The 27,018-nt window shown below is 49.5% G+C and overlaps 1 protein-coding gene across 10 annotated transcripts in view; it reads right to left on the bottom strand.

The window, feature by feature from the left end:
* The window catches only part of DNMT1 (DNA methyltransferase 1), a 73,829-nt gene that overhangs the window by 28,324 nt on the left and 18,487 nt on the right, over positions 1-27,018 (bottom strand). For 6 of the 10 annotated variants that reach the window (XR_010125019.1, XR_010125016.1, XR_010125018.1 and 3 more), the window contains exons 6-26: positions 26,195-26,273; positions 24,548-24,582; positions 23,762-23,846; positions 19,040-19,074; positions 17,298-17,391; positions 14,152-14,186; positions 13,493-13,574; positions 11,244-11,278; positions 10,871-10,916; positions 10,695-10,775; positions 10,511-10,620; positions 7,643-7,761; positions 7,102-7,194; positions 6,150-6,301; positions 5,831-6,018; positions 5,538-5,724; positions 2,977-3,074; positions 2,625-2,772; positions 1,094-1,209; positions 694-898; positions 136-269 (exon numbers count right to left, since the gene is read on the bottom strand). Coding sequence is in view for 4 of the 10 variants with exons in the window: in XM_063658459.1 (XP_063514529.1) it covers positions 136-269; positions 694-898; positions 1,094-1,209; positions 2,625-2,772; positions 2,977-3,074; positions 5,538-5,724; positions 5,831-6,018; positions 6,150-6,301; positions 7,102-7,194; positions 7,643-7,761; positions 10,511-10,620; positions 10,695-10,775; positions 10,871-10,916; positions 11,244-11,278; positions 13,493-13,574; positions 14,152-14,186; positions 17,298-17,391; positions 19,040-19,074; positions 23,762-23,846; positions 24,548-24,582; positions 26,195-26,273 (2,157 nt within the window). In the remaining 6 variants the exon portion in view is untranslated. The remainder of the gene's footprint in view (positions 1-135; positions 270-693; positions 899-1,093; positions 1,210-2,624; positions 2,773-2,976; positions 3,075-5,537; positions 5,725-5,830; positions 6,019-6,149; positions 6,302-7,101; positions 7,195-7,642; positions 7,762-10,510; positions 10,621-10,694; positions 10,776-10,870; positions 10,917-11,243; positions 11,279-13,492; positions 13,575-14,151; positions 14,187-17,297; positions 17,392-19,039; positions 19,075-23,761; positions 23,847-24,547; positions 24,583-26,194; positions 26,274-27,018) is intronic. The other 4 variants (XR_010125017.1, XR_010125020.1, XM_054461672.2 and 1 more) reach the window with 1 other exon arrangement.

Below are 27,018 nucleotides of genomic sequence, written 5' to 3' on the forward strand. Positions count from 1 at the left end.
AGGCTGGCCTTTGACGAGCAAGAGACACAAACTGGGGGTCCGTTGGGGGAAGCCAACCACACGGAAACACACAGGAAAAGGGAGCGATGTGGGCTGAAAGTGCCTGCTGACCCTGAGTCCAGCCCTAGTGCTCACTTGAACTTGTTGTCCTCTGTTGGCTGGGTTTTTGGAGGGGACTCGAATCTCGCATAGTCTTGATCGTACCACAGCTGGTAGAAGTAGGTCTTCCCGTCGTCCCCCTCCAGCAGGGACTCGGGATCCATGCCTCCCTTGGGAGATAAGAATGAGTGTCAGGCCAGGCGCGGTGGCTCATGCCTGTAATCCCAGCACTTTGGGAGGCCGAGGCGGGTGGATCACCTAAGGTCAGGAGTTCGAGACCAGCCTGGCCAACATGGTAAAACCCCGTCTCTACTAAAAATACAAAAAATTAGCTGGACGTGGTGGCGGGTGCCTGTAATGCCAGCTACTCGGGAGGCTGAGGCAGGAGAATCACTTGAACCCGGTAGGTGGAGGGTGCAGTGAGCTGAGATCATGCCATTGCACTCCAGCCTGGGCAACAAGAGCGAAACTCCGTCACAAAAAAAGAAAAAAATACGAATAAAAAAAAAATACAAATCGAAACAAAACAGAACGCACGTCAGCAGTGACCCTCCATGGTAAGGCAGGGGCTCACGAGGGACACCAGGCACTTACCTCCAAGGCCCAGTTTTCGGAGGGGGCTTTGTAGATGACTTTCACTTTGCTGTGGATATATGAAAGCTGCATGTCCTCACATTCATCCACCAAGAACAGCTCCAGAGGGTCCGAAGTGGCCCCGAGGACTGTGTCTGTCCCAGCGCAGAACCAGTGGGCGTGAAACATCTGCCCGTTGCTGCTGTCCTCCCACAGCGCCGTGACCCTGGAATCAGAAGACGGGCATGGGGAGAAAGCTCTGACTTGGCCAGCAGATATGTGACCGAGTCTATGCAGGGGCACTCGTCCTTTTCGGTTTTCATCTAGGGCAAAAAGCTGCTGGTGCTATTTTGGCAAAACAGGCATCTCCTACTTGATGAGAAAGTGCAGGCAGAAGTCAAGCAAAAAGAAAGATGCAAACCTTGCTAGATACAGCGGTTTTGAGGAATCATCTGGAATAACAGAAACACAGTCCCCCACTTCCAGGGTTTCTGCATCAATGCACACCTTCTTATAGTAACTCTTCTTCCCATCAGTCTGAAAATGAGAGCATAAGTTCATGGAGGATCATTCTGAGGGTCTTTGCTGGCCTTGACTTGCATGGTCCTCTGTTACTTAAAGTAAGACATGACTCGATTTCATTAAGAAGTCAATGAAGAGTTGCTGCTAAAGAGAACATCCTGTTCTACAAGGGCTTCAATAATAAGAAAAAAGAAGAGAACATCCACCTTCCTTGGCCAGATGCTGTGGCCAAGGGCATCCGCGTCCCTCCCACTTCCGCTCTGCCACTCGGGTCCCAGGATTCAATTTTAACAGCACAGCCCACAACACCTCACCCATGGTCTGTAAGGCCATAGCCTGAACCCTGACCCCTGTCCTGCCCATCACCCCCTGGCTCAAGCCACTCCAGCTGCAGGGGCCTCCTTCCTTTTCTCCAACAAGGTAAGCTGACTGCCACCTCAGTGCAGCTCTCCCCCAGGTCGTGTGGCTAGGTCCTACCTGACCTTCTCCATCTCAGCCCAGGTGTCACCTCTGCAAGACCTCGTGACCCCAGCCTCCTCCCAGCCCCCTACCCTGCAGAGGCACTCATGCCATGCAGTAGTACCCATGTCTGTCCTCCTGCAGGGGCTCAGCCACGGCCCAGGCAGCCAGCAGGTGGCAAGCCTCATGATTAAGTGAACTGATTGCATCTTTAATTTATGGACATCAGAGAAGCAACACAGAGGATACTCACTCCTCTCTCTCACACTGTGGTAAAGGAACTGACCTTCGGTGAAGCCAATGACCACAGAACGGATGGGAGGCCATCTGTTGGTGCCCCAGAAAGACCCACCCCACGCCAGAGGGGGCTGTGACGGCTCTCTTGGAAACAAGCTATGAGAGGCCAGGCGCAGTGGCTCCCACCTATAATCCCAGCACTTTGGGAGGCTGAGGTGGGTGGATCACTTGAGGCCAGGAATTCGAGAATGGCCTGGGCAACATGATGCAACCCTGTCTCTATTAAAAATACAAAAAAAGTTAGCCTGGCATGGTGGTGCACGCCTGTAATCTCAGCTACTCAGGAGGCTGGGGCAGGAGAATCGCTTGAACCTGGGAGGCAGAGGTTGCAGCGAGCTGAGATCGTGCCACCGCACTCCAGCCTGGGTGATAGAGCAAGACTCTATCTCAAACAAAACAGAACAGAAAAACAAGCTATGAGGGCTCACCTGCCTGACGCCCCTAGAACTGTGTCAAATGCCCATTTTGGGACATTAGGAGAACTGAGCCTTGTGGCCACACAAAAATGCCTTGCTGGTACTGAGCCATGGAACATGCTCCTCTCAGGGGCAAACAGACAGGTTTCTTGGTGCCGGGGCTCGGGCTGCCCGAGAGGTCAGGTTGGCAAGATACTAGGGGACAACCTGATTATTGGGAAGATGGCAGTGAGATGACCGAGGGGCTCCAAGGGTTACCTTGACGGCTTCTCCAACCCAAGAGATGCGATTCTTGTTCTGTTTCTTTTTCTTCCCCTGGTGCATTTTTTTGGGTGACGGCATCTCTGGGATGTTATCATCGACTTCCTCATCGTCATCTGCCTCCTTCATGGCCATATTGGGACACCTGCAATGTCACTGGTTATACCTAAGGCCCCTTTTCTAAGTAAGACCAACCGGGGCTGTTTTCGTCATAACAGGGACAGGCCCTGAGACAATGCCTAACGAAGGAATCCTGGTGCTGTCCCACACACGCGGGCCCTTCTCCACAGTGCATCCGCCACCAGCTGGCAAGTCTTCTGCCACAGGAGGAAGACTCGGCCTGACCTACCTCCGCTCTTGGCAAGCCTGCTTGCTCCGTCCACTGCCACCAAATTTAACCATGTCCTTGCAGGCTTTACATTTCCCACACTCAGGCTGCTGACACACCTAAAAAATGGCATTAAAAAGGCAAATCAGGGCCGGGCACAATGACTCATGCCTGTAATCCCAGTATTTCAGAAGGCCGAGGCAGGCAGATCACTTAAGGTCAGGAATTCCAGACCAGCCTGGCCGACGTGGTGAAACCCCATCTCTACTAAAAATACAAAGATTAGCCAGGCGTGGTAGGGTGTGCCTGTAATCCCACCTACTTGGGAGGCTGAGGCAGGAGAATTGCTTGAACCTGGGAGGTGGAGATTACAGTGAGCCAAGACCATACCACCACATTCCAGCCTGGACAACAAGAGTAAAACTCCATCTCAAAAAAAAAAGAAAAGAAAAAAAAAAGGGCAAATCACACAGCCCTTACTAACAATGAGACAAATGATGCATTAAGACTTTTAGGTCTCAAAAAATTAAAAAAAAAAAAAAAAAAAAAAAAAAAGTCACACAGCCCTTAGTAACAATGAAACAAATGGTGAATTAAGACTTTTAGGCTGGGCATGGTGGCTCATGCCTGAACCAGTACACTGGGAGGCTGAAGCAGATGTAGATGGATCACTTGAGTCCAAGAGTTCAAGACCAGCCTGGGCAACATATGAAGACCCCCCAACTCTACAAAAATTTAAAATTAGCCAGGCATGTAACAAATTCCTGCAGTCCTAGCAACTCAGGATGCTAAGGCAGGAGGACTGCTTGAGTTCAGGCATTCAAGACCAGCCTAGGCAACATGGCAAAATCCCATCTACAAAATGTTTTTTTTTAATTAGCTGGGCATGGTGGCGTGCACCTGTGGTCCCAGCTACTTGGGAGGCTAAGGTGGGAGGATCACTTGAGCCCAGTAGGTTGAGAATGCAGTGAGCTACAATCATGCCACTGCACTCCAGAGTGGGTGACAGAGCGAGACCCATCTCAACAACAACAACAACAACAACAACAACAACAACAAAAAACCAAGACTTTTAAAAATGTGTCTATTTGGCCGGGTGCAGTGCCTCATGCCTCTAATCCTGGCAGTTTGGGAGGCCAAGACAGGAGGACCACCTGAAGCCAGGAGTTTGAGACCAGGCAAGGCAACACAGCAGGACCCTGTCTGCAAAAAAAAAAAAAAAAAAAAAAAAAAGCAATATTCAACCTCATTAGAAATAAGGTAAGTGAGAGAAATAAAATTCCCTTCCCATTCTCCAGACGGGCAAAGGTTAAGAAGCCAGACAGGTGGCGTGAGGAAACAAGACTGAACACTGCTCAAATGATAAGTTGGTAGAACCATTTTGGAGAGCAATCTTCCAGATCAAAGTTAAGAATACACACCCACAGCCCAGCAACGCTACTTCTAAGCAGATACACTCGCGAGAAGCTTTGCTCAAGGATGCTGCCATATATTTACAATACTGAAGAGGTGCCTATCATTGAGGAGTAAGTTAGGATATTCATTTAACAAAATACTACAGAATATTTAAAACGAAATAACTAGATCTACCAGTATCAACACATAACAGTTACACAAATAAAAACAAATGATTTTAGGGCTGGGCACAGTGGCTCACACCTGTAATCCCAGCACTTTGGGAGGCCAAGGTGGGTAGATCACTTAAGGTCAGGAGTTTAAGACCAGCCTGGCCAACATGGTGAAACCCCATCTCTACTAAAAATACAAAAAAAAATTAGCCAGGTATGGTGGCAGGTGCCTATAATCCCAGCCACTCGGGAGGCTGAGGCAGGAGAACTGATTGAACCCGGGAGGCGGAGGTTATAGTGAGCTGAGATCGTGCCACTGCACTCTAGCCTGGGTGATAGAGAGAGACTGTCTCAAAAAAATTAAAAAAAAAAAAGAAAAAAGATTTTAGAAGTTATAAAACATTGAACACACGTGTGTTAACCAAGAAAAATAAAATAAAACCAAAATAACAATGGTGAGGACATGCAGGCTCCTGTTAAGAGATGCCAGCAGGGATCAAAAGCAAAGCCCTGAAGCCAGTCTTTATCCAAAAGAAAGTCAGGTAATAGGTATCAAAATATTCCTGGTCTTTGGGTCACAGGACTAGGAAGTTGGTTCCTCCTGAGTGAAGTAAACATATATTTTAAAAACTCACAGAAAGGGACGCCTCCTGAGGGCCTCGAATCTAAGCTGGACAAAGTGCCCACTTAGATGTGAATACTCCCTTAGCAGTCCAACAGGGGCCTTCAGACAGTGAGATGCAGGCACAGCAGAGCCACCCAGAAGCCAGGCTCTTCAATTAAGGACAGTGGCATTATCAGCAAAGCACCCAAGCATGCCTCTGTGGACATCTGTCCTACTGACATTCAATGAAGCATGCAGGGTCCTCCCAGACCACTAACTAATTTCTGTCTCAGGGGTCACATTTGAGCAGCCAGAGTCTCAAGCCACAGAGAGAAAGACGGAGCAGTCCTCAGATCAGGCCAGAGGCTGGGCCACCTTAGGGGAGCAGGAGCCCCCACAGGTGAGGTTACCTCACAGACGCCACATCGCCGGCGCTTAAAGGCGTTCTCCTTGTCTTCTCTGTCATCCTTTTCAATTTGCTCTGCGAAGAAAGTATCGAAGATCTGGTAGACCAGCTTGGTGGTGGTGGCTTTCGTGGGTCCCCTGTCCTTCTCCCTGGTAGAATGCCTGATGGTCTGCCGCCTCGCCTGGGCTCGCCTACGGGAGAGGTTTCAGCATCTCAGAGGACTGGGACAGAGGATGTGGGCCATGCTCTACCCTCCCCGGTCTCCAGTCTTCACTCTGGTCCCCGCCGCATCCTTACCTCTGTCCCAGCGTGACCCCAGCCAGCTTGATCAGGTCCCGCATGCAGGGCGTCAGGAAGATGGGCTGCTCGTCACTGTCCCCGGCCTCGTCATAACTCTCCACCTGCTCCACCACAAACTGCGCATGTCGCAGGAGGGAGTCCTCTGTGAAGCGGTTCAAGTTGAGGCCAGAAGGAGGAACCGTGGTCTTGAAAGAGAACAGGTTTCTCTCATGCTTAAGCCAAACTGGCCTAAATCCAACTGAAGAACAGTGTCTGCTGGTTCTGAAGGCAAGTTTCCAGTGGGAATCCCAGATGCTGAGGACCCTCGATCTCTTACCTCGATCTTGTTGATCAGGTCCTCGTAGGTCGAGTCGGAATTGCTCTGCAGGAACTCCACCACAATCTTGCTGATGTAGATCTTCTCCTGCATCAGCCCAAATATGGGCGCGTACTCGGGACTGGGATCCATCAGAATGTATTCAGCAAATGCTGGGGTGAACAGAGGAGGTGTGAAAAAGGGGCCGGAATCTGATGGCGCCTACAGTGGCCACAGGGCATGGAGGAGTTTACCAAACTCACCCAACAGTCTAAAAGTCATCCCATACCCAAATGTCAGAAACACAGGGCACAACATATCATAGCTGGCTTGTTCTGAAGAAGCCTGTCTGAGCCAGCCAGAGAGCGAAGACTAGCTGAGTAGGCCTTCATTGAGCTCATCTCTGGTGTTTGGAATTCAGTCTGGGTTTGGGTTGTGAGAATAAGACCTGCTCTTTTTTTTTTTTTGCAGGGGAGGACAGAGTCTTGCTCCGTCACCCAGGCTGGAGTGCAGTGGCGTGATCTCGGCTCACTGCAACCTCTGTCTCCTGGGTTCACGTGATTCTCCTGCCACAGCCTCCCAAGTAGTTGGGATTACAGGTGTGCACCACCATGCGTGGCTAATTTTTGTATTTCTGGTAGAGAGGGGGTTTCACCATGTTGGCCAGGCTAGGCTGGTCTCGAATTCCTGGCCTCAAATGATCCCCCCAACTCGGTCTCCCAAACTGCTGGGATTACAGGTGTGAGCTACCATATCCAGCCAAGACCTGCTCTTACAACTGGAGAGTCAGTTCCAGAGCCAGTCATAACTAACACAAGAGGCTACCCCAACTGAACCTGCTAAGGTTCCCACAGTCACATGGCCTTCTGCAAGCCTGCTGAGAATTCCCACCAGAGCCCCGTCAGCCCCCAGGAAGGAGAACATGAAGGCCCCTTTCAGACCCCGGCCAGCCTATGATGGGCCACACACTTACAGGTGCTGAAGCCGATGAGGGCCTTTTCACCTCCATCAAAGCCAGTGATCCACCATTCATTTATGGGGCCAAGATTTTTGCCATTAACACCACCTAGAGCAGAAAAAGGAAATGGACTAAAGGCTCTGACTCACATCCCAAACCCAGGAGGCGCTCCAAGCACCCACTCAGCAGACATCCCATCAGCCAGGCTGGGTGCTCCTCAGTCACCACAATGACTTGGCCTACAGCTGCTCCCGGCACAAAGTCTCACGCCCTAACTTTAAGAGGCAGTAGCAGCTCCAGCTGACTATTGCTTCATAAGTATGTTTTTATTTATACATATATATAAGTATATATGTATACTATATATATATGCTATATATATTATTTTTTTTAATAGAGGCGGGCTCTTGCTATGTTGTCCAGGCTCGTCTCAAACTCCTGGGCTCAAGTGATCCTCTGGCCTCAGACCCCCAAAGTGCTAGGATTATAGATGTGAGCCACCCTGCCTGGCTGTTTTTAAAGTGTGCCCCAAACATAATCCTGGACTATTCCTTACCTTCAAGAGATGGGTCATCATCATAGATTGGTTTTGCTGAACCAGAAAAGAAGAGTTCGATATTCTTCTCGATGAGGCCGGTGTCGATGGGACACAGGTGACCATGCTTACAGTACACACTAGACAGGAAACAAAGCACATGCTTACCAGCTAAGCCGTGAAGGCGGGTCTTCGTGCAGACTTCAGATCAGGCAATGAGAGAATGTACAAGTCCGACACTCTCTTTTTGTTTGTTTGTTTTTGAGACAGAGTCTTGCTCTGTCCCCTAGGCTGGAGTGCAATGGTGTAATCTTGGCTCACTGCAGCCTCCACCTCCCGGGTTCAAGTAATTCTCCTGCCTCAGCCTCCCGAGTAGCTGGGATTACAGGTCTGAACCACCACGCCCGGCTAATTGTTGTATTTTTAGTAGGGACGGGGTTTCACTATGTGTAGCAGGCTGGTCTCGAACTCTTTATCTCCAGTGATCTACCCATCTCAGCCTCCCAAAGTGCTGGGATTACAGGCTGAACCACCATGCCCGGCCCCGACACTCATTTTTTGGTTGTGGGAACACTGGATTAAGACAGTGTTCTATCACCCTGAGTTTCTAACTTATTCTCCCACCTAAGCATCAAGAGTATTTGTGTCTGCAACAGCAACACCAAAAGATCAGTCAGACTTACAGTGCAAGAAATACCAGTTTCTAGAACACCTTCCACTATGCAGTGCAGCCACTAGCTCTATCCAGCTGCAGAACATTTCTGTCACTCAAATGTTAATAAAGCCTCATTCCCATCAAGTAGCAGTCACTCTCCAGTCTCCTCCCAAACGGCCCTCAGCCCCCAGCACCCGGCAACCACCAATCTGCTTTCTGTACCTATGAATTCACCTATTCAAGATACCTCATATGGTTAATTTTATATTATACGAGTTAGACCTCAATTTAGAAAAGTAATAAAGCAGGTTATAGAACAGTGTGAAAAGGGATGTGGGAAGGAAGGACTTCTGCCTCCTTTTGGGCATAAATCTCAAACACCCGCGGCCCCACTGTCCAGATGCCCCTTGACATTCGGGAGCACGTTCTTTAGTGAAGACAGAGAGGCAAGATGTCAAACTTAAGGAAAAAGACATGAACTGGGGGTTCTGCTTATGAACCTGCTCATCTAGACAAGGACCACCCTTTCCCAGCCAAAGATGCTGGGCTATCCTCAGAGCCCCCATATGAAGTCTGCACAGGTCTCTGGAGAGCACCCTCCACCACACTCACCCGGCTTAGTGCCTTGCAAGCCAGAAATGCTCAAACAAAACACTGCACACCTCCTGCGGAGCTCCCCTACTGCGTGCCAGGCATGGCAGACAGAATAGGTTGCAGCACTGCCCTCAGGATGTAAGGCCCAGAAGAAGAGACAGAGAGATGAAGACAGCGTGGATCAAGGGAGGGCCTACAGAAGAGGGGGTCCTGCTCCCCGCTGCACAAGTGGGCTGGAGGCTGTCTCCATAGGGGAGACATGGGAGAGAAGCTCTAAGCCCATGCAGGGGCAGGACCCACTGGTTGGCAGGCCAGACCCCACCCATGACTGGCTTCTATCGCCACTTTCAAGCCAAGTACAGCAGTATGGAGAGTCCCTAAATAACTCAGGCAGTCCAGCTCCAGTGGACAGAAGGCATGTGACTTCTGGAAAGTGTCCTCCAGGCCACCATCCACCCTCCAGGAACGAATCTATGATAGATCTCAACTCAGGGAGGAAGCTGAGACACTCAGGACTGTGGCAGCCCCAGCCCCAGGCTCTCCCAAGCCTTTGTCCTGGTGAAGGCCAGAGTGAGGCCCTCGGGCATGGTTGCCAGCTCTTCCCACCACAGCACACCTCACTCACACCAGCAGGCAGAGGTGTGTGGCCCTGCTTTGGGCCACGCCTGGGGGGCTAGCGGTTGCTGGTGGACGCAACAGCATCTTGATCTGGATCGGGATCCCATAGAAGGAGAGGAAGGGGAACAACCATCAGCCAAGCACGGGGAACGTATGGGTGCCCTCCCAGTGGGTGCAGGAACCGCTGCCTGGGGGTGCTTCCAACAGGGGTCCCCAAGGCACTTCCCCCTCCTCTTCACAGAGAGGGAAAATACCACCCAGGCCTAAAAGGAGGCAGGGCCGTTCCTGGAGCTGAGGCATTTCCCACGAAGAACAAGGTGAAGCCCTGGAGGGTAACTGCACCCGCAGGGAGAGGGAGCAAAATGGGGCTAGGGATGCCTGAGAGCACAGGGCCTCTGCCCACTCAAGAGCTGACGTGAGCCTCGGTGAAGGTACGGGCCGGACGCCAGGCACCTTCCCTCAGAGGACAGGAGAGTCAGTGTTGAGGCCTGCAAGGCCCTGTGTGGCCCAGCCCCAACCCACCAACCACCACACCAGACTCACCATTCACCTTCCACAGCTGGCACAGGCCCCTCTGAGCCCTGGTAATGGTGTCCCCTTCTACCTAGGGTGCCCCACCCCGGCCATCCCCTCGGCCTCTTCTCCCCTCGGCTCACTGCAGCCTCCGCCTCCAGAGTTCAAGAAATTCTCCTGCCTAAGCCTCTCGAGTAGTTGGGATTACAGTCGCGTACCACCACACCGGTCTACTTTTTGTATTTTCGGTAGGTTTCGCCATGTTGGCCAGGCTGGTCTCGAACTCCTGACCTGAAGTGATCTGCTCACCTCGGCCTCCCAAAGTGCTAGGATTACAGGCATAAGCCACCATGCCCAGCCCTCCACGGTGGCTCTTATCCACTAAGTGTTAGCTTAAGACATGTTGCACGTCAGGCACTAAAAAACATCACCAGAATCGTGAGCCCGTAGGCACCTCTGGGGAAGTGCCTCCTTCCACGAAGCAAACATGCACAAGAAAGTGCACTTACCTGAAGCAGGTCAGTTTGTGCTGGGGAAGTGCCTCATAACTCTCAAAGCCAGACTCGTTGGCGTCAAAGATGGACAGCTTCTCATTTGTCAGCATCTGTGGCTCATCCACCTGAAGGACACGGGGCTGGTAAGCAGAGAGACAAGTGATGGGCAGAGGAAGGCTAGGAAGAGAGCTGCACGTACCGCGTCTGGTGGGTGCTGCCCATATTTGAGGTCAGGGTCGTCCAGGTACTGCCCGCACTGAATGCACTTGGGAGGGTGGGTCTGTGGGAGCAGGAACACAGATGATGGCACTCAGAGAGCAGCTCCCAGCCGCCTCATGAGCGCCGCCACCAGCTTTATTCCCGGCATACATTTACCTTGGAGTTCACGACTGTTTTGGCGCGAGCCATTTTTTTCTCCGTTCTGGGGGAAAAAAAAAAAAAAAAAATCACAAGATCGTTTGTTTAATTGTTTCAGAAAATATCAAAATCGCTCCTGTGAGGTTTCTGCCTGAGGCGCCTGTGGCACAGGGAGGCACCGGCTGCGGCAGTGAGGCCCAGGCGCGTGGTCACAGTGGCTCTTCACCGCAGGGGCGTCCTGCCTGACGCACCTTGGTCCTATGTTCACCAACCCAATCCAAAATGAGCCTAAGGTTGCTCTGGCAATTACTAAAACCCCTTCCCTTTTGTTCTAGAACCATCATTTTAACATTACCATCTGCTTTGGATAATGTCAAGAATAAATTCTTACGGTTCTTTGGGGGTCGTTTTGCGTCTCTTCTCCTCCTACACAGGGAAAACAAAAGAGGATTAAAGGCTAAGAGAGTGTTTTACACCCAGATAGTGCTTCAGTGTTAAGAACTTTGTATAAGTGATTATCATAAAACAGAGAGAAGGGGAGGGAGGCAGTGAGAGGGCCAGCAGATGAGCTCTGACTCACTCTACCATCTAAAGTCATATAATCCAAAATCTTATAGCCAGGCCCAGCACAGTGGCTCATGCCTGTAATCCCAGCACTTTGGGAGGCCAAGGCACACAGGTGACTGGAGGTCAGGAGTTCCAGACCAGCCTGGCCAACGTGGCGAAAGCACGTCTCTACCAAAAATACAAAGATTAGTCAGGCGGGCACTTGTAATCTCAGATACTCAGGAGGCTGAGGCAGAAGAATTGCTTGAACCCGGGACGTAGAGGCTGCAGTAAGCAGAGATCACACCACTGCATTCCAGCCTAGGCGACAGAGTGAGTGAGACTCCATCTCAAAATAAATGAATAAATAAATCTCATAACCAAAGACTTCCTGAAAAGATTCAGAGAAGCCAACCTTAGCTTTCCTGTGTAAGTGGACACCTCAAGGTAAACAAATAATTGGCCAGGCACAGGGCCGGGCGCGATGGCTCACGCCTGTAATCCCAGCACTTTGGGAGGCCGAGGCGGATGGATCACGAGGTCAAGAGATTGAGACCATCCTGGCCAAGATGGTGAAACCCTGTCTCTACTAAAAATACAAAAATTAGCTGGGCGTGGTGGCGCATGCCTGTAGTCCCAGCTACTCGGGAGGCTGAGGCAGGAGAATAGCTTGAACCAGGGAGACAGAGGTTGCAGTGAGCCGATGTCGCGCCACTGCACTCCAGCCTGGCGGCAGAGCGAGACTCTGTCTCAAAAAATAAATAAATAAATAAATAAATAAATAAATAAACAAACTGGCCAGGCACAGTGGCCCATGCCTATAATCCCAGCACTTTAAGAAGCCCAGGTGGGAGGATTGCTTGAGCACAGGAGCTCAAGACCAGCCTGGGCAACACAGTAAAACCCTGTCTCTACAAAAATAGAAAGTTAACTGGGTGTAGTGGCATCTGCCTGTAGTCCCAGCTACCTTGAAGGCCCAGGTGGGAGGATTGCTTCAGCCCAGGAGTTTGAGGCTATGGTAGCTATGACTGTACCACTGCACTCCAGCCTCGACAAGAGTGAGACCCTGTCTCAAAAATAAATACTAAAATGTAAAGGTAAGCAAACAATCGATGAGGGGGTATACAGACCGAGTCATGTCCCCTGCAAAATTCATATGTTAAGACTAACCTGCTATGTGACTGTATTTGGATGTAGAGTCCTTAAGGAGACAATTATGGTTAAATGAGGTAATAAAGGTGGGGCCCCATCCAATAAGACCAATGTCCTTGTATTTTTTGTTGTTGTTTTTGAGACAGAGTCTTGCTGTGTCCCCAGCCTGGAGTGCAATGGTGTGATCTCGGCTCACTGCAACCTCTACCTCCTGGGTTCAAGCGATTCTCCTGCCTCAGCTTCCCAAGTAGCTGGGATTACAGGCCCCTACCACCAAAACTGGCTAATTTTTGTATTTTTAGTAGAGACGGGGTTTCACCATGTTGTCCAGGCTGGTTTCAAGCTCCTGACCTCAGGTGATGCGCCTGCCTTGGCCTCCCAAAGTGCTGGGAAGACAGGCGTGAGCCACTGTGCCCAGCATTTTTTTTTTTTTTTTTTTGAGACAGAGTCTTGCTCTGTTGTCCAGGCAGGAGTACAGTGGCACGATCTCAGCTCACAGCAACCTCTGCCTCCTGGGTTCAAGCAATTCTCGTGCCTCAGGCTTCCAAGCAGCTGGGACTACAGGCATATGCCACCACGCCCGGCTAATTTTGCTGTGTCCCCAGCCTGGAATGTGATCTCAGCTCACTGCAACCTCCACCTCCCAGGCTCAAGTGATTCTCCTATCTCAGCCTCTCGAGTAGCTGGGACTACGGGCGTGCACCACCATGCCCAGCTAATTTTGTATTTTTAGTAGAGACAGGGTTTCACCATATTGGTCAGGCTGGTCTTGAACTCCTGACCTCATGTGATTCACCCGCCTCAGCCTCTCAAAGTGCTGGGATTACAGGCATGAGACACCACGCCCAGTCTTCTTTTTCCTAAGACCAGCCTGCCAGCCTGGGCACCATGGCGAAACCCCGTCTTGGAAAAAAAAAAAAAAAAGAAAAGTGAGACCTTTACCTTTTCATCCTCATCTTTTTCATCAGAAATCTGTGGATTTACTTTTTCAGGTTCTTTTTCTTCGGGCCTCCGTTTGGCAGCTCTGCAGGGTGAACAGATACACAGCAAGTAGCAGCTTAGAAACACTAACCACATCGCCAACTCGCACGGAAAGTGACAAACTAATGCCTCCCCATGGGAAAGCAAGATACCCGTGGGAGCTCTACAGGCACACTGCCAGCTTGTCATCCTGAGACGAGGCCTTCAGAGGCCCCAATGTCCCCACACATCTACATCACCACAGGTTTCTAGAACAGGCTTTTTTTTTTTTTTTTTTTTTTGAGACAGAGTTTCACTCTTGTTGTCTAGGCTGGAGTGCAGTGGCATGATCTCGGCTCACTGCAACCTCCACCTCCTGGCTTCTAGCAATTCTGCCTCGGCCTTCCGAGTAGCTGGGATTATAGGCACCCGCCACCACACCCAGCTAATTTTTGTATTTTTAGTACAGACAGGGTTCCACCATGTTGGCCAGGCTGGTCTCAAACTCCTGACCTCAGGTGAGTCACCCACCTCAGCCTCCCAAAGTGCTGGGATTACAGGTGCAAGCCACCACACCTGGCCTAGAACAGGCTTTCTACTGATTCAGACGACACAAAAGCACAAGCATTTTAAACACTTACAGATCTTTGGGTTGACTTCTGTGCTTCTTCTCATCCTGACAGAAAAATAAGGGGGAGGTAGAGAGATAAAGAAGGGAAAAAATTAGTTTCTGAGCCAGAGTGAGATAAAATGCAAACACCGAAGTTACAGGTTAGGGATCCCAGCACTGTGGAGCTGGAAGACAGGCAGGCCTGGGCAGATCTACCGGGTAGACACGAGGCTTCACTTTCCCTCCCTTAATTCCCCACCTGAAACTAACAAGAGAGCACTAAAGAACCTCCTAGACCAGGGCTTGGCAAACTGTTTTTGTAAGAGCCAGAGGATCAGTATTTTCAGCTTTGCTGACCACATGGTCTGTGTCAGGATGATCATCTCTGCTATGGTAGCACAAAAGCACCCACAGGCAAAATGTAAATGAGAAAGTGTGGCTCTGTTCCAATAAAACTTTATTTACAGGCTGTGTGCAGTGGCATGTGCCTGTAAACCCAGCACTTTGGGAGGCTAAGGCAGGAGGATTGCTTGACGCCAGGAGTTCAAGGCCAGCCTGAGCAACATGCTGAGACCCCATCTCTGCAAAATATACATTATATATACATATATGACACAGGCTGGTCAGCTCGGGGGGGCTCTGCACCAGAGCCAACAGCTCCTAAGGGCTGACACAAGCTCCTCCCCAGGTTCAGAGGACAGGCTGCCTCTCCTGTCTTCACTGCAGGAAGCCCAGAGGGCATTTACTACTCCAGGACTCAAGGTCTTCAGGAACACCATCAATACCCCATCTGAATGTTGGTCAGAGATGCCAGTGGTTTAATACAAAAAGCAGCATATATATATGGTAAATACATATATATATATATGGAGAGAGAGAGATTGATTCACTCTTGTTGCCCAGGCTGGAGTGCAATGGTATGATCTTGGCTCACCTCTGCCTCTCAGGTTCAAACAATTCTCCTGCCTCAGCCTCCCTAGTAGCTGGGATTACAGGCATTCGCCACCACACCCAGCTAATTTTGTATTTTTAGTAGAGCTGGGGTTTCACCATGTTGGTCAGGCTGATTTCGAACTCCCGACTTCAGGTGATCCGCCGACCTCAGCCTCCCAAAATGCTGGGATTATAGGCGTGAGCCACCGCGCCTGGCTTACAAAAAATAAATTTAAAAAGTAGACATCCATGGTGGCGCATGCCTGTAGTGCCAGCTACTTGGGAGGCTGAGGTGGGAGGATCACTTGAACCCAGGAGACTGCAGTGAGCTATGATAGCACCACTGCACTCCTGCACTCTAGCCTGGGAAACAGAGAAAGATCCTGTCTCAAAAATAAAAAAACAAACAGGCCGGGCGTGGTGCCTCACACACGTAATCCCAGCACCTTGGGAGGCTGAGGCAGGTGGATTGTTTGAGATCAGGAGTTAGAGACACCCTGGCCAACATGGTGAATCCCTGTCTCTACTAAAAATATAAAAATTAGCTAGGCATAGTAGCACACGCCTATAATCCCAGCTACTCAGGAGGTTGAGACAGGAGAATCACTTGAACCTGGGAGGTGGAGGCTGCAGTGACTCGAGATCACACCATTGCATGACAGAGGGAGACTGTCTTAAAAAAAAAAAAAAAGAACGAACCAAACAAACTGAATGCAATGGTTCGTGCCTGTAATCCTACCACTCTGCCACTATGGGGGACTGAGATAGGTGGATAACCCGAGTCCAGGAGTTTGACTGAGACCAGCTTGGGCAACATGGCAAAACCCTATCTCTACAAAAAAATTTTTTTAAAAATTAGCTGGACATGGTGGTGCCTGCCTATAGTCCCAGCTACTTGGGAGGCTGAGGTGGGAAGATCACCTGAGCCTGGGAGGTCGAGGCTGCAGTAAACCGTGATTGCACCACTGCATTCCAGCCTGGGTGACAGAGCAAGACCCTGAGCAGCCAACAATCCTTGTTCTCCGGGCACTGCTTTTATTATTATTACTATACATTTTTTTGAGACAGAGTCTCGCTCTGTTGCCCAGGATGGAGTGCAGCGGCATAATCTTGGCTCACTGCAACCTCTGCCTCCTGGGTTCAAGTGATTCTCCTACCTCAGCCTCCCAAGTAGCTGGGATTAGAGGCACATGCCACCATGCCCGGCTAATTTTTGTATTTTTAGGTGACACGGGATTTCACCATGTTGGCCTGGCTGGTCTCAAACTCCTGACCTCAAGTGATCCACCCACCTCAGCCTCCCAAAGTGCTGGGATTACAGTAGTGAGCCACCATGCCCAGCCCTCACATCCCTTTCTACCGTGAGGCAAAAGTGCTGGCAGTGTGAGCTCAGGCCCCTGCCAGTTTCCAATAGAGGGCAGGGAGTAATGTGACTACTCCAGTCTGAAGGAGTGCTGACAGTAAGGTGACCAACATTTGGACAGAAGAGGTGAGGGATGGGAGGCTGGAGGCAATACCAAAGGCTCCCCCGCTATGGGGTGAGGATGGAAGCCCATTGGCGACCAGGTCAGAAGTGAGGGTGCTTGTTACCCAACAAGCCCGTGACCTTGGGCTCCACTCTCTAGACTGTAACAGGCGGAAACCCAGAGACCCTCTTGGGGTCTTCAGCGTCTCTTAGATAGGGACCCGCCGCCCCCCACCGATGACCTAACTCCCTTCCCTAGAGTTCATGCAGAAGGGCCTGCAGGCAACCTGGCCATCCTGTACTTTGACAGAGGCCCAGCAGTGTTCCACATGATGCTTTAGGGTTTAAACGCATGCACTTGGCTAAACTAGACTGGGGAGGCTGGCAGGGGGAGAGCTAGACTCAGAAGAACGCAGGAGGCTGGGAAAGAATCAAGGTGTGGCTGACATGTGCGTCGGAACTGACTATGTGTCAAGGCTTCTCAGCAGTGAGGCCTCAGGACAGGATGCTTCACGCACATCTCAGCCCAGGCGCACACAGACCCTCTCTAGTGTGAAAGACAGAGGACAACTGAGTGTTCACTAGGCATCGAGCACAGGCATCCAGCCACAAATCCCGGCCCCCAAGAGGAGGAAAAGGTGACCTTCCCAGAGTCTGGACGGCCCCGGGGAGCCTGGGTGGATGGGGCTGGACTTGAACCCAGAGCCCCACCCTGCACGCTCCTGCCCAAGCAAACAGGTGCAGAAGAATAAGGGGGAGTTCAGAAACAAATAACCCGCCTTTACTTTCTCGTCTCCGTCTTCGTCCTCATCAGCGTGCACGCCTGCCCTGGCTTCTCTGTCCGGCTCCTCCTTCAGTTTTTGTTTGGGTGTTCTGTCACAGAAGACAACACACACACAGGCTGGTCAGCTCAGGGGGGCCCTGCACCGGGGCCAACAGCTCCTAAGGGCTGACACAAGCTCCTCCCCAGGTTCAGAGGACAGGCTGCCTCTCCTGTCTTCACTGCAGGAAGCCCAGAGGGCATTTACTACTCCAGAACTCAAGTTCTTCAGGAACACCATCAATACCCCATCTGAATGTTGGTCAGAGATGCCAGTGGTTTAATACAAAAAGCAGACAAAGGGACGCCATGATTTCTGTGGCCTGATGGGAATCCAGCCTGCGGTGGAGGAAGACCCATGTCTGGCCTGCCTAGGTTGAGAGCTGGGCTGATGTGCGATCGGCGTCAGTCAGTGACCATGGACAGCTGACTGCACACAGGGGTCCAAGTCTTCACCTCCCTCTCTGCCAGGGCCCTGCTGCTCAGGTGGGGTATTCTGCCCCCCTCTGGATTCAGGTTCAGTCTCAACATTTGCTTCTTCAGCTAATTGTTTTCTTTTTCTTTTTTCCTTTTTTTTTTTTTCTTGAGGCAGAGTCTCGCTCTGTCACCTAGCCTGGAGTGCAGTGATGTGATCTCGGCTCACTGCAACCTCCGCCTCCTGGGTTCAAGTGATTCTCCTGCCTCAGTCTCCCAAGTAGCTGGGACCACAGGCATGCACCACCACGCCCAGCTAATTTTTTGTATTTTTATTAGAGACGGAGTTTTACCATGTTGGTCAGGCTGATCTTGAACTCCTGACCTCAAGTGATCCACCCGCCTCAGCCTCTCAAAGTGCTGAGATTATAGGCGCGAGCTACTGCACCTGGCCCAACTTTTTTCAACAGAGGTTTGAAAAAGTGCTACTTTTCATTTCTGCCCTTGTGGTCTGGCACAGCCACAAGTGTGTACCCAGGCTGGCCAAATTGTGGAGGCAGAGCTGGGTCAGCCCAGCCGTCCCCACTAAGCCAGCTCAAGATCAGCTGACAGCCACCAAGCTGTAGACAAGTGAGCTTGAAAAATGCTCACTGTTCTAGGCCTCTGGCCTTGGAGTCATTTGTCACACAGCATTTTCACAGTGAAAGGTAAGTGACAGCTGCTCACTCGACGGCCTTTCACTACCACATGACACACAGCTGTGTGACCAACCCTGAGAAGGGCCCTGGGGTTGGGAGGAGAAATCAAAGCTAACTTCACCCTGTAATCCCAGCACTTTGGGAGGCTAAGGCAGGTGGGTCACGTGAGGTCAGGAGTTCAAGACCAGCCTGACCAATATGGTGAAACCCTGTCTCTACTGAAAATACAAAAATTAGCTGGGCATGGCGGTACACGCCCATACTCCCAGCTACTCGGGAGGCTGAGACAGGAGAATCGCTTGAGCCTGGGAGGTGTGGGTTGCAGCGAGCCGGGACTGCACCACTGCACTCCAGCCTGGGTGACAGAGCAAGACTCCGTCTCAAAATTAAATTAAATTAAATTAAAGTTAAAAAAGTTAACTTCAGCCTTCACTTCAGGGTGGTCTCACCTTTCACAAGCAGAACTTGCCCACATAAGAGACATATGATTAGTGCCCACTGTTCCACACCAACCCGTTATTTTACCAGGACACTTATGTTAGCAATTCAGTTTCACAACAAAGCACAAAGGCAGGTTCGCTGCACTTACGGTTCTTTGGTTTGACTTCGGAGTCTCTTTTCTTCCTAAGTTGCAGGGAAAAAAGACAAGTTAATTTTTTCCATTTGGTTTGGATCTTTCTATTAAAGTGTCCTATGGAAATAAAACACCTGAACTGATCCTAGAGTCCAGTGGTGGGAGTAAAGACTGTCTGCCAGTGGGCACGGTAGCTCATGCCTGTAATCTCAGAACTTTGGAAGGCTGAGGTGGGAGGATCACTTGTGCCAGGTGTTCAAGACAGCAATTTTCTTTTCTTCTTCAGTGGGGTAAGTAGACAGGAAATGAAACTCTTAGAAAGGAGATAATACAACACTGCAGTTTAAGTATTTTTACTTCAAAATTCCTCTACTACTTGTCATCAGTAAGTGTTGATAGCCTCACAGAAAGTAACTTTATTATAAATCTCTACTTCCGATATAAAGGAATGAAATAGGATGGCCCAATCTGAAAAGTAGCTCCAACCGAGACACAACAACACATCCTCTGAGACTGCATTTATTCATTTATTTATTTATGAGACGGAGTCTCACTCTGTTACCCAGGCTGGAGTGCAGTGGTGTAATCTTGGCTCACTGTAACCTCCAACTCCCAGGTTCATGCAATTCTCCTGCTTCAGCCTCCCAAGTAGTTGGGTTTACAGGCACACACCCCCATGACCAGCTAATTTTTGTATTTTTAGTAGAGACGGGGTTTCATCATGTTGGCCAGACTGGTCTTGAATTCAAGTGATCCATCTGCCTTGGTCTCCCAAAGTGCTGGCATTACAGGCATGAGCCACCATGCCCAGCCTGAGGCTGCATTTAAAGAACCAGACACATCTTGCCAGAGAATCAGGCAGGTCAAATCCAACCCTCAGAAACTCCACACGTGGTAGTCTGTGAAGAGATCGCAAAGGTCGGCGACATTAAGAAACACTTTGCAGCCGGGCACGGTGGCTCACTAGTGTAATCCCAGCACTTTGGGAGGCCGAGATGGGCGGATCACGAGGTCAGGAGATCCAGACCATCCTGGCTAACACAGTGAAACCCCGTCTACTAAAAATACAAAAAAAAAAAAAAAAAAAAAAAAAATTAGCCGGGCGTGTTGGCGGGCGCCTGTAGTCCCAGCTACTCGGGAGGCGGAGGCAGGAGAATGGCGTGAACTCAGGAGGCGGAGCTTTCAGTGAGCCTAGATCGCACCACTGCACTCCAGCCTGGGCGACAAGAGCGAGACTCCGTCTCAGAAAATAAATAAGTAAATAAATAAATAATCCCATCTCTACTAAAAACACAAAAAAAATCAGCCGGGCGTGGTGGCAGGCGCCTGTAGTCCCAGCTACTCGGGAGGCTGAGGCAGGAGAATGGCGCGAAGCCGGGAGGCGGAGCTTGAAGTGAGCGGAGATCGCACCACTGCACTCCAGCCTGGGCGACAGAGCGAGACTCCGTCTCAAATAAAAATAAAAATAAAAAAAACACTTTGCAAATCTTCCTACTACAAGAAGAAATCCTGAGAGTATGCTTACAGGTGAGGGATTTCGATCTTGCCCCAGGTTCCTTCTTTGGAGGGTGGTGGTTGAACTAGCCCGTTAGGACTGCTTGTTCTGAAACACATTCGAGGTATGCACTGACTGCAAGTGCTGTCTAATTTAACTAGGATCAGGGTAGGAAAGGTGATCAATGAAAGGCCAACCTCGGCCGGGCGTGGTGGTTCCCCCCAGTGGTCCTGGACTTTGGGAGGCTGAGGTGGGTGGATCACCTGAGGTCAGGAGTTCCAGACCAGCCTGGCCAACATGGCAAAACCCCGTCTCTACTAAAAATACAAAAATTAGGCGGACGGGGTGGCGGGCGCCTATAATCCCAGCTACTGGAGAGGCTGAGGCAGGAGAATCGCTGGAACCCAGGGGGTGGAGGTTGTAGTGAGCTAAGATTGCGCTACTTCACTCTAGCCTGAGCGAAAGAGCAAAATTCCATCTCAACAAAAAAAAAAAAAAAAAGAAAGAAAGAAGGACCAACCTCGAGTACCGAATGGTTCAAAAATTATTGTACAGCGGCCGGGTGCGGTGGCTCACGCCTGTAATCCCAGCACCTTGGGAGGCTCAGGCAGGTGGATTACCTGAGGTCAGGAGTTCGAGACCAGCCTGGCCAACATGGTGAAACCCTGTCTCTACTAAAAGTACAAAAAATTAATTAGCTGGGCGTGGTAGCGGAAGCCTGTAATCCCAGCTACTCGGGAGGCTGAGGCAGAAGAATTCATTTGAACCCAGGAGACAGAGGTTGCAGTGAGCCGAGATCGCACCACTGCACTGCAGCCTGGGCAACTAGAACAAAACTCCGTCTCAAAAAACAAAAAAAAATTATTGTACATTTTAGTTGATTCCCCAATGGACAGCCATCCCTTACTAAGCTCCCAAGTAAGGCACTCGTCACCTACCTAAGTTGGTAAGAAACTTCTACTCATCTTGTTTTAAGACCAGTCTCACTTTGTCATCCAGGCTGGATTGCAGTGGGACAATCATGGCTCACTGTATCCTCAGCCTCCTGAGCTCAAGTGATCTTCCTGCCTCAGCCTCCTGAGAAGCTGGAACTACAGGCACACTGCCTGTTACAAGCTCCACCACATCCAGCTGATTTTTGTATTTTTTGCAGAGATGGGGTCTCACTACATTGCCCAGGCTGGCCCCGAACTCCTGAGCTCAAGCAATCCACCCACCTTGGCCTCCCAAAATGCTAGAATTACAGGCATAAGCCACCACGCCCGGCCCTCAGTCATCTTATTAAAACACAAAACAAACAGAGAAAAAACAGGACCCAACATCTGTATTGCATAGAACCTTAGACTCAGATTTTACAAAGAAGATGAGGGACTGGGGAAAGAGCTGGTCTGACTTCACAGAGGAGAATGCAACTTTATGTCTGGATGATGCTAAAGAATTTTAGCACCTCCTACATTTGAAAATGAGATCTTCACCAAGATCTCGTCAGCCAGAGAAGGTGGGTGAGGTGACAGACTGAAACTCTGACTAGTTGATTTAAGTAGCATAGGTTGGCCGGTGTGGTGGCTCATGCCTGTAATCCCAGCACTTTGCTGGCTGAGGCAGGTGGACCGTTCGAGGTCAGGAGTTTGAGACCAGCCTGGACAACATGGTAAAATCCCGTCTCTACTAAAAACACAAAAATTGGCTAGGCGCGGTGGTTCACGCCTGTAATCCCAGCACTGTGGGAGGCCGAGACGGGCGGATCACGAGGTCAGGAGATCAAGACCATCCTGGCTAACATGGTGAAACCCCGTCTCTACTAAAAATACAAAAAATTAGCCGGGCATGGTGGCAGGCGCTTGTGGTCCCAGCTACTCGGGAGGCTGAGGCAGGAGAATGGCGCGAACCCAGGAGGTGGAGCTTGCAGTGAGCGGAGATCGAGCCACTGCACTTCAGCCTGGGCGACAGAGCGAGACTCCGTCTCAAAATAAATAAATAAATAAATAAAAACACAAAAATTAGCCAGGTGTGGTGGCAGGCACCTGTAGCCCCAGCTACTCGGGAGGCTGGGACATGAGAATTATTTGAACCTGGGAGGCAGAGGTTGCAATGAGCCAGGATTGCACCTTTGCACTCCAGCCTGGGTGACAGAGCAGGAGACTGTCTCAAAAAAAAAAATAAATTAAATTACATTAAATAAATACCACAAATAAGTAGCAAAGATGCTCACTATGACAACCTTATAACCCACCTTCCATGTACAGAACTACAAGAAAATAAGTTTGAAAAGTATTTTAGGCCGGGTGTGGTGGCTCACGCCTATAATCCCAACACTTTGGGAGGCCAAGGCAGGTGGATCACCTGAGGTTGGGAGTTCAAGACCAGCCTGATCAACATGAAGAAACCCCATCTTTACTAAAAATACAAAATTAGCTGGGTGTGGTGGCAGGCACCTGTAATCCCAGCTACTCAGGAGGCTGAGGCACAAGAACCCGGGAGGCGGAGGTTGCGGTGAGACAAGATCACACCACTGCATTCCAGCCTGGGCAACAGAGCAAGACTCCGTCTCAAAAAAAAAAAAAAAAAAAAGTTTTAGCACCTCCCACGTCTGAAAATTAGATATTCACAAAGATCTCATCAGCCAGAGAAGCAAGAAGGCGAAGTGACAAACTGAAGCTCTGTGACTAGTTGATTAAGTGGCATAGGTTGGCCGGTGTGGCTCATGCCTGTAATCCCAGCACTTTGGTGGCTGAGGCAGGTGGATCATTCGAGGTCAGGAGTTCAAGACCAGCCTGGCCAACACAGTGAAACCCCATCTCCACTAAAATTAGCCGAGTACGGCGGCGAGCGCCTGTAGTCCCAGTGACTCAGGAGGCTGGGACACGAGAATCACTTGAACCTGGGAAGCAGAGGTTTCAACGAGCCGAGATCGCACCTCTGTACTCATTCCAGCCTGGGTGACAGAGTGGGAGACTGTCTCAAAAATAAATTAATTAATTAAATAAATAAAATAAAATAAAATATCACAAATAAGTAGCAAGGGTCCTCACTATCACAACCTCATAACCCACCTTCCATGTAGAGACCACGAAAAAACAAGTTTGAAAGGTGTTTAGCCAAAGTCAAAGGCATTTCGATCACTGGCAAAACCCATCTTGTTCTTCCACGTTCCCCACCCCCTGTCCCCACGTCCTGGAAGGAAATTGGGACCATATAGGATTAAGGGAGAATTAACAAACTTAGAGGTGATAGAGCTTTACTTTTTCATCTCTTTCTTCTTCCTTTTCAGTGCGTGTTCCTGGTTTTGCTCTTTCAGGTTCTTCTGCAGGAAGTGGTCTAGCAACTCTGTCAAGCAAAATAACACAGACCCCAAGTGTGAGTGCCAGGAGCTTCCCCAAAGAAGCAGTTTTCATAAAGCTCCTCTTTCCCCCAAAAGCAATCTTCATTATCTCAGGAGCCCTGACAGACACATACTCATTTAACATTTAGTATTTGATATGACTTTTACATCTGGTTCGAATGCCAGCTGCCCTCAATTCATTCCTTCCAAGAAAAGAGGAGAATTCTACTTGAATCTAAACGCTAATGATCTGACCCCAAATTCAGATCCTTCATAACGATATGGTTGCCATGGAAACTCACGATAAAGTTCTTCTTTCTAAACATTTTTTTTTTTTTTTTTTTTGAGACGGAGTCTTGCTCTGTCACTCAGGCTGGAGTACAGTGGAATGATCTCAGATCACTGCAGCCTCTACCTCCTGGGTTCAAGCAATCCTTCTGACTCAGCCTCCTGAGTAGCTGGGATTAAATGCACGTGCCACCACGCCCAGCTAAGTTTTGAATTTTTAGTAGAGACAGGGTTTCACCAGGTTGGTCAGGCTGGTCTTGAACTCCTGACCTCAAGTGATTCGCCCGTCTTGGCCTCCCAAAGTGCTGAGATTACAGGCATGAGTCACCGTGCCTGGCCTTAAACTTTCTGAAAAAGTTTTGTGATCAAGATTACACAACTCGTAGAACAAAAAGAAAGGTATAGTAACTATTCTTACCGTTCTTTGGATGTAACTCTACGTCTCTTCTCATCCTGTGTGGAGGGAAGGGAGGAAGAACAAAAAAGATTAGAATACTGGTTTCAAGGGAAGATCAACACCAAAAGTGTGAGTTGAAATATTAACACATTTGACATGGTTAGAGCAAGAGTGGGAGAGGAAGGGGCCTGGGTTTGGGGGAGAAGATCTGGGAAACTCTTACTCTGGTATTAATCCCCACCAACCCCAAAATAAAGGCAGGTCCGAGAAGTAGGCAGGCACACTGCCCATCACTAGAGATCACCTAGTGATACTACGTAAGAGAATCAAAGATTCTCCATCTTGTGTCAGGAATTTGTTTAATTTATTTGTTAGAGACCAGTCTGGGCAACATGGGAAACCTCATCTCTACAAAAAATACAAAAATTAGCTGATTGGCATGCGCCTGTAGTCCCAGCTGCTTGGGAGGGTGAGGTGGGAGGATCGCTTAAGGCCAGGAGGTTGAGGCTGCAGTAAGCCATGACTGCGCCACTGCACCCCAGCCTGGTGACAGAATGAGACCTGTCTCAAAAAAAAAAAAAAAAAAGAAAAGAAAAGAAAAAAGACAGAACTGTAATCCCAACACTTAGGGAGGCTGAGGCGGGCGGATCACTTGAGGTCAGGAGTTCAAGACCAGCCTGGCCAACACGGTGAAATCCCATCTCTACTAAAAATATAAAAATTAGCTGGGTATGATGGCACATGCCTTGTAGTCTCAGCTACTCAGGAAGCTGAGGATGGAGAGTCACTTGAACCCAGGAGGCGGAGGTTGCAGTGAGCTGAGATCATGCCACTGCACTCCATCCTGAGCGAAAGAGTGAGACTCCATCTAAAAAAACCTTAAACAAAAAAAAAAAAAAAAAAAAAAAAAAAAAAGAACCAAATTGGCTGGGCACGGCAGCTCACACCTATAATCCCGGCACTTTGGGAGGCCGAGGGGGGCGGATCGCCTAAGCTCAAGGAGTTCGAGACCAGCCTGGGCAACATGGTAAAACTCCATCTCTACTAAAATACAAAAATTAGCCGGGCGTGGTGGCACGCGCCTGTAGTCCCAGCTACTCAGGAGGCTGAGGCAGGAGAATCACTTGAACCCAGGAGGCTGAGGTTGCAGTGAACCAAGATCACGCCATTGCACTCCAGCCTGGGCGAAAAGAGCAAAACCCTGTCTCCAAAAAAAAAAAGTCTAAATACATACACACATACATACATACACACACACACACACATATATAACATGTATGTATATAAGACTGCCTTGTCACTTGAGCTATGACGTCATTTCTCCCCTGGACCTCCAGCCTGCCCTGCAGATTTCAAATTTGCCAGCTTTCACAATCTTGTGAGCCAATTTCTCAAAATAAAGTCTCTCCCCATAAATATATATTCCAACTATGTACCCATAAAAAAAGAAAAAAATAAAACAAATTATATATACATACACGTGCATATGTATATATGTACCTATAGCTGTATACACACATATACATTCTATTGGTCCTGTCTCTCTGGAGAGCCCTAAATAGAGCCCTAGACAGGGTTTTTATTTACTTGGACAGAACACATATGAAGTCACAATCATCAAATACACCAAGTTAAGGTAGAGTCAGGAAATGAAAGCACCGGCCCTACCTGGTCTTTGTCTTCTTCCTTGATGGACTCATCCGATTTGGCTCTTTCAGACTCTTCCTGAGGTTTCCGTTTGGCAGGGCTGTCACACACAGTGAGGCCAACCATTAGTGGAACAAGACCCTAGGCCTCCAGCTGGCCTGAAGTGGACCCTCATTCACCAGGATGTTGAAAGAGGCTTCAGGTTTAATGTTTCTCTGAATGACGGGTTTAGAATGCTGTCTTGCCATCTTGTAAGTCCTAAGAAATCACAGGTCTAAACACCGATCAACAGCTGCTAGTGTCAGAGAAGAGACGTCACACACCTTTCTGATGGAGGGACACAGCACCATCCATAAAGTCAGCCTCAGACCAGGTGCAGTGGCTCATGCCTGTAATCCCAGCACTTTGGGAGGCCAAGGCATGAGGATCACCTGAGTTCAGGAGTTTCAGACCAGCCTGGCCAACATGGTAAAACCCTGTCTCTACCAAAAATACAAACATTAGCCAGGGGTTGTGGCAGGCACTTGTAATCCCAGCTACTCAGGAGGCTGAGGCAGGAGAATCACTTGAACCTGGGAGGTGGAAGTTGCAGTGAGCCGAAATCATGCCACTGCACTCCAGCCTGGGCGACAGAGCAAGACTCCATATCAAAAAAAAAAAAAAAAAAAAAAAGCCAGTCTAAAAAAATAAAAAGCTGGAATCTGATCAGTCCTGTAATCCTATCAGTTTATAGGGAACAGAAGACAAGGGGACCTGTGGAACACCACAAGGATGCAATCGGCCCAATCTAGGAACTACTGGACAAATGAATTTCTTCAAGTAAACGGCAAGAAGATAAGAGATGA

This window comes from Pongo pygmaeus, chromosome 20 (assembly GCF_028885625.2).
Source record: "Pongo pygmaeus isolate AG05252 chromosome 20, NHGRI_mPonPyg2-v2.0_pri, whole genome shotgun sequence".
Classification (NCBI taxonomy): Eukaryota; Metazoa; Chordata; class Mammalia; order Primates; family Hominidae; genus Pongo; species Pongo pygmaeus.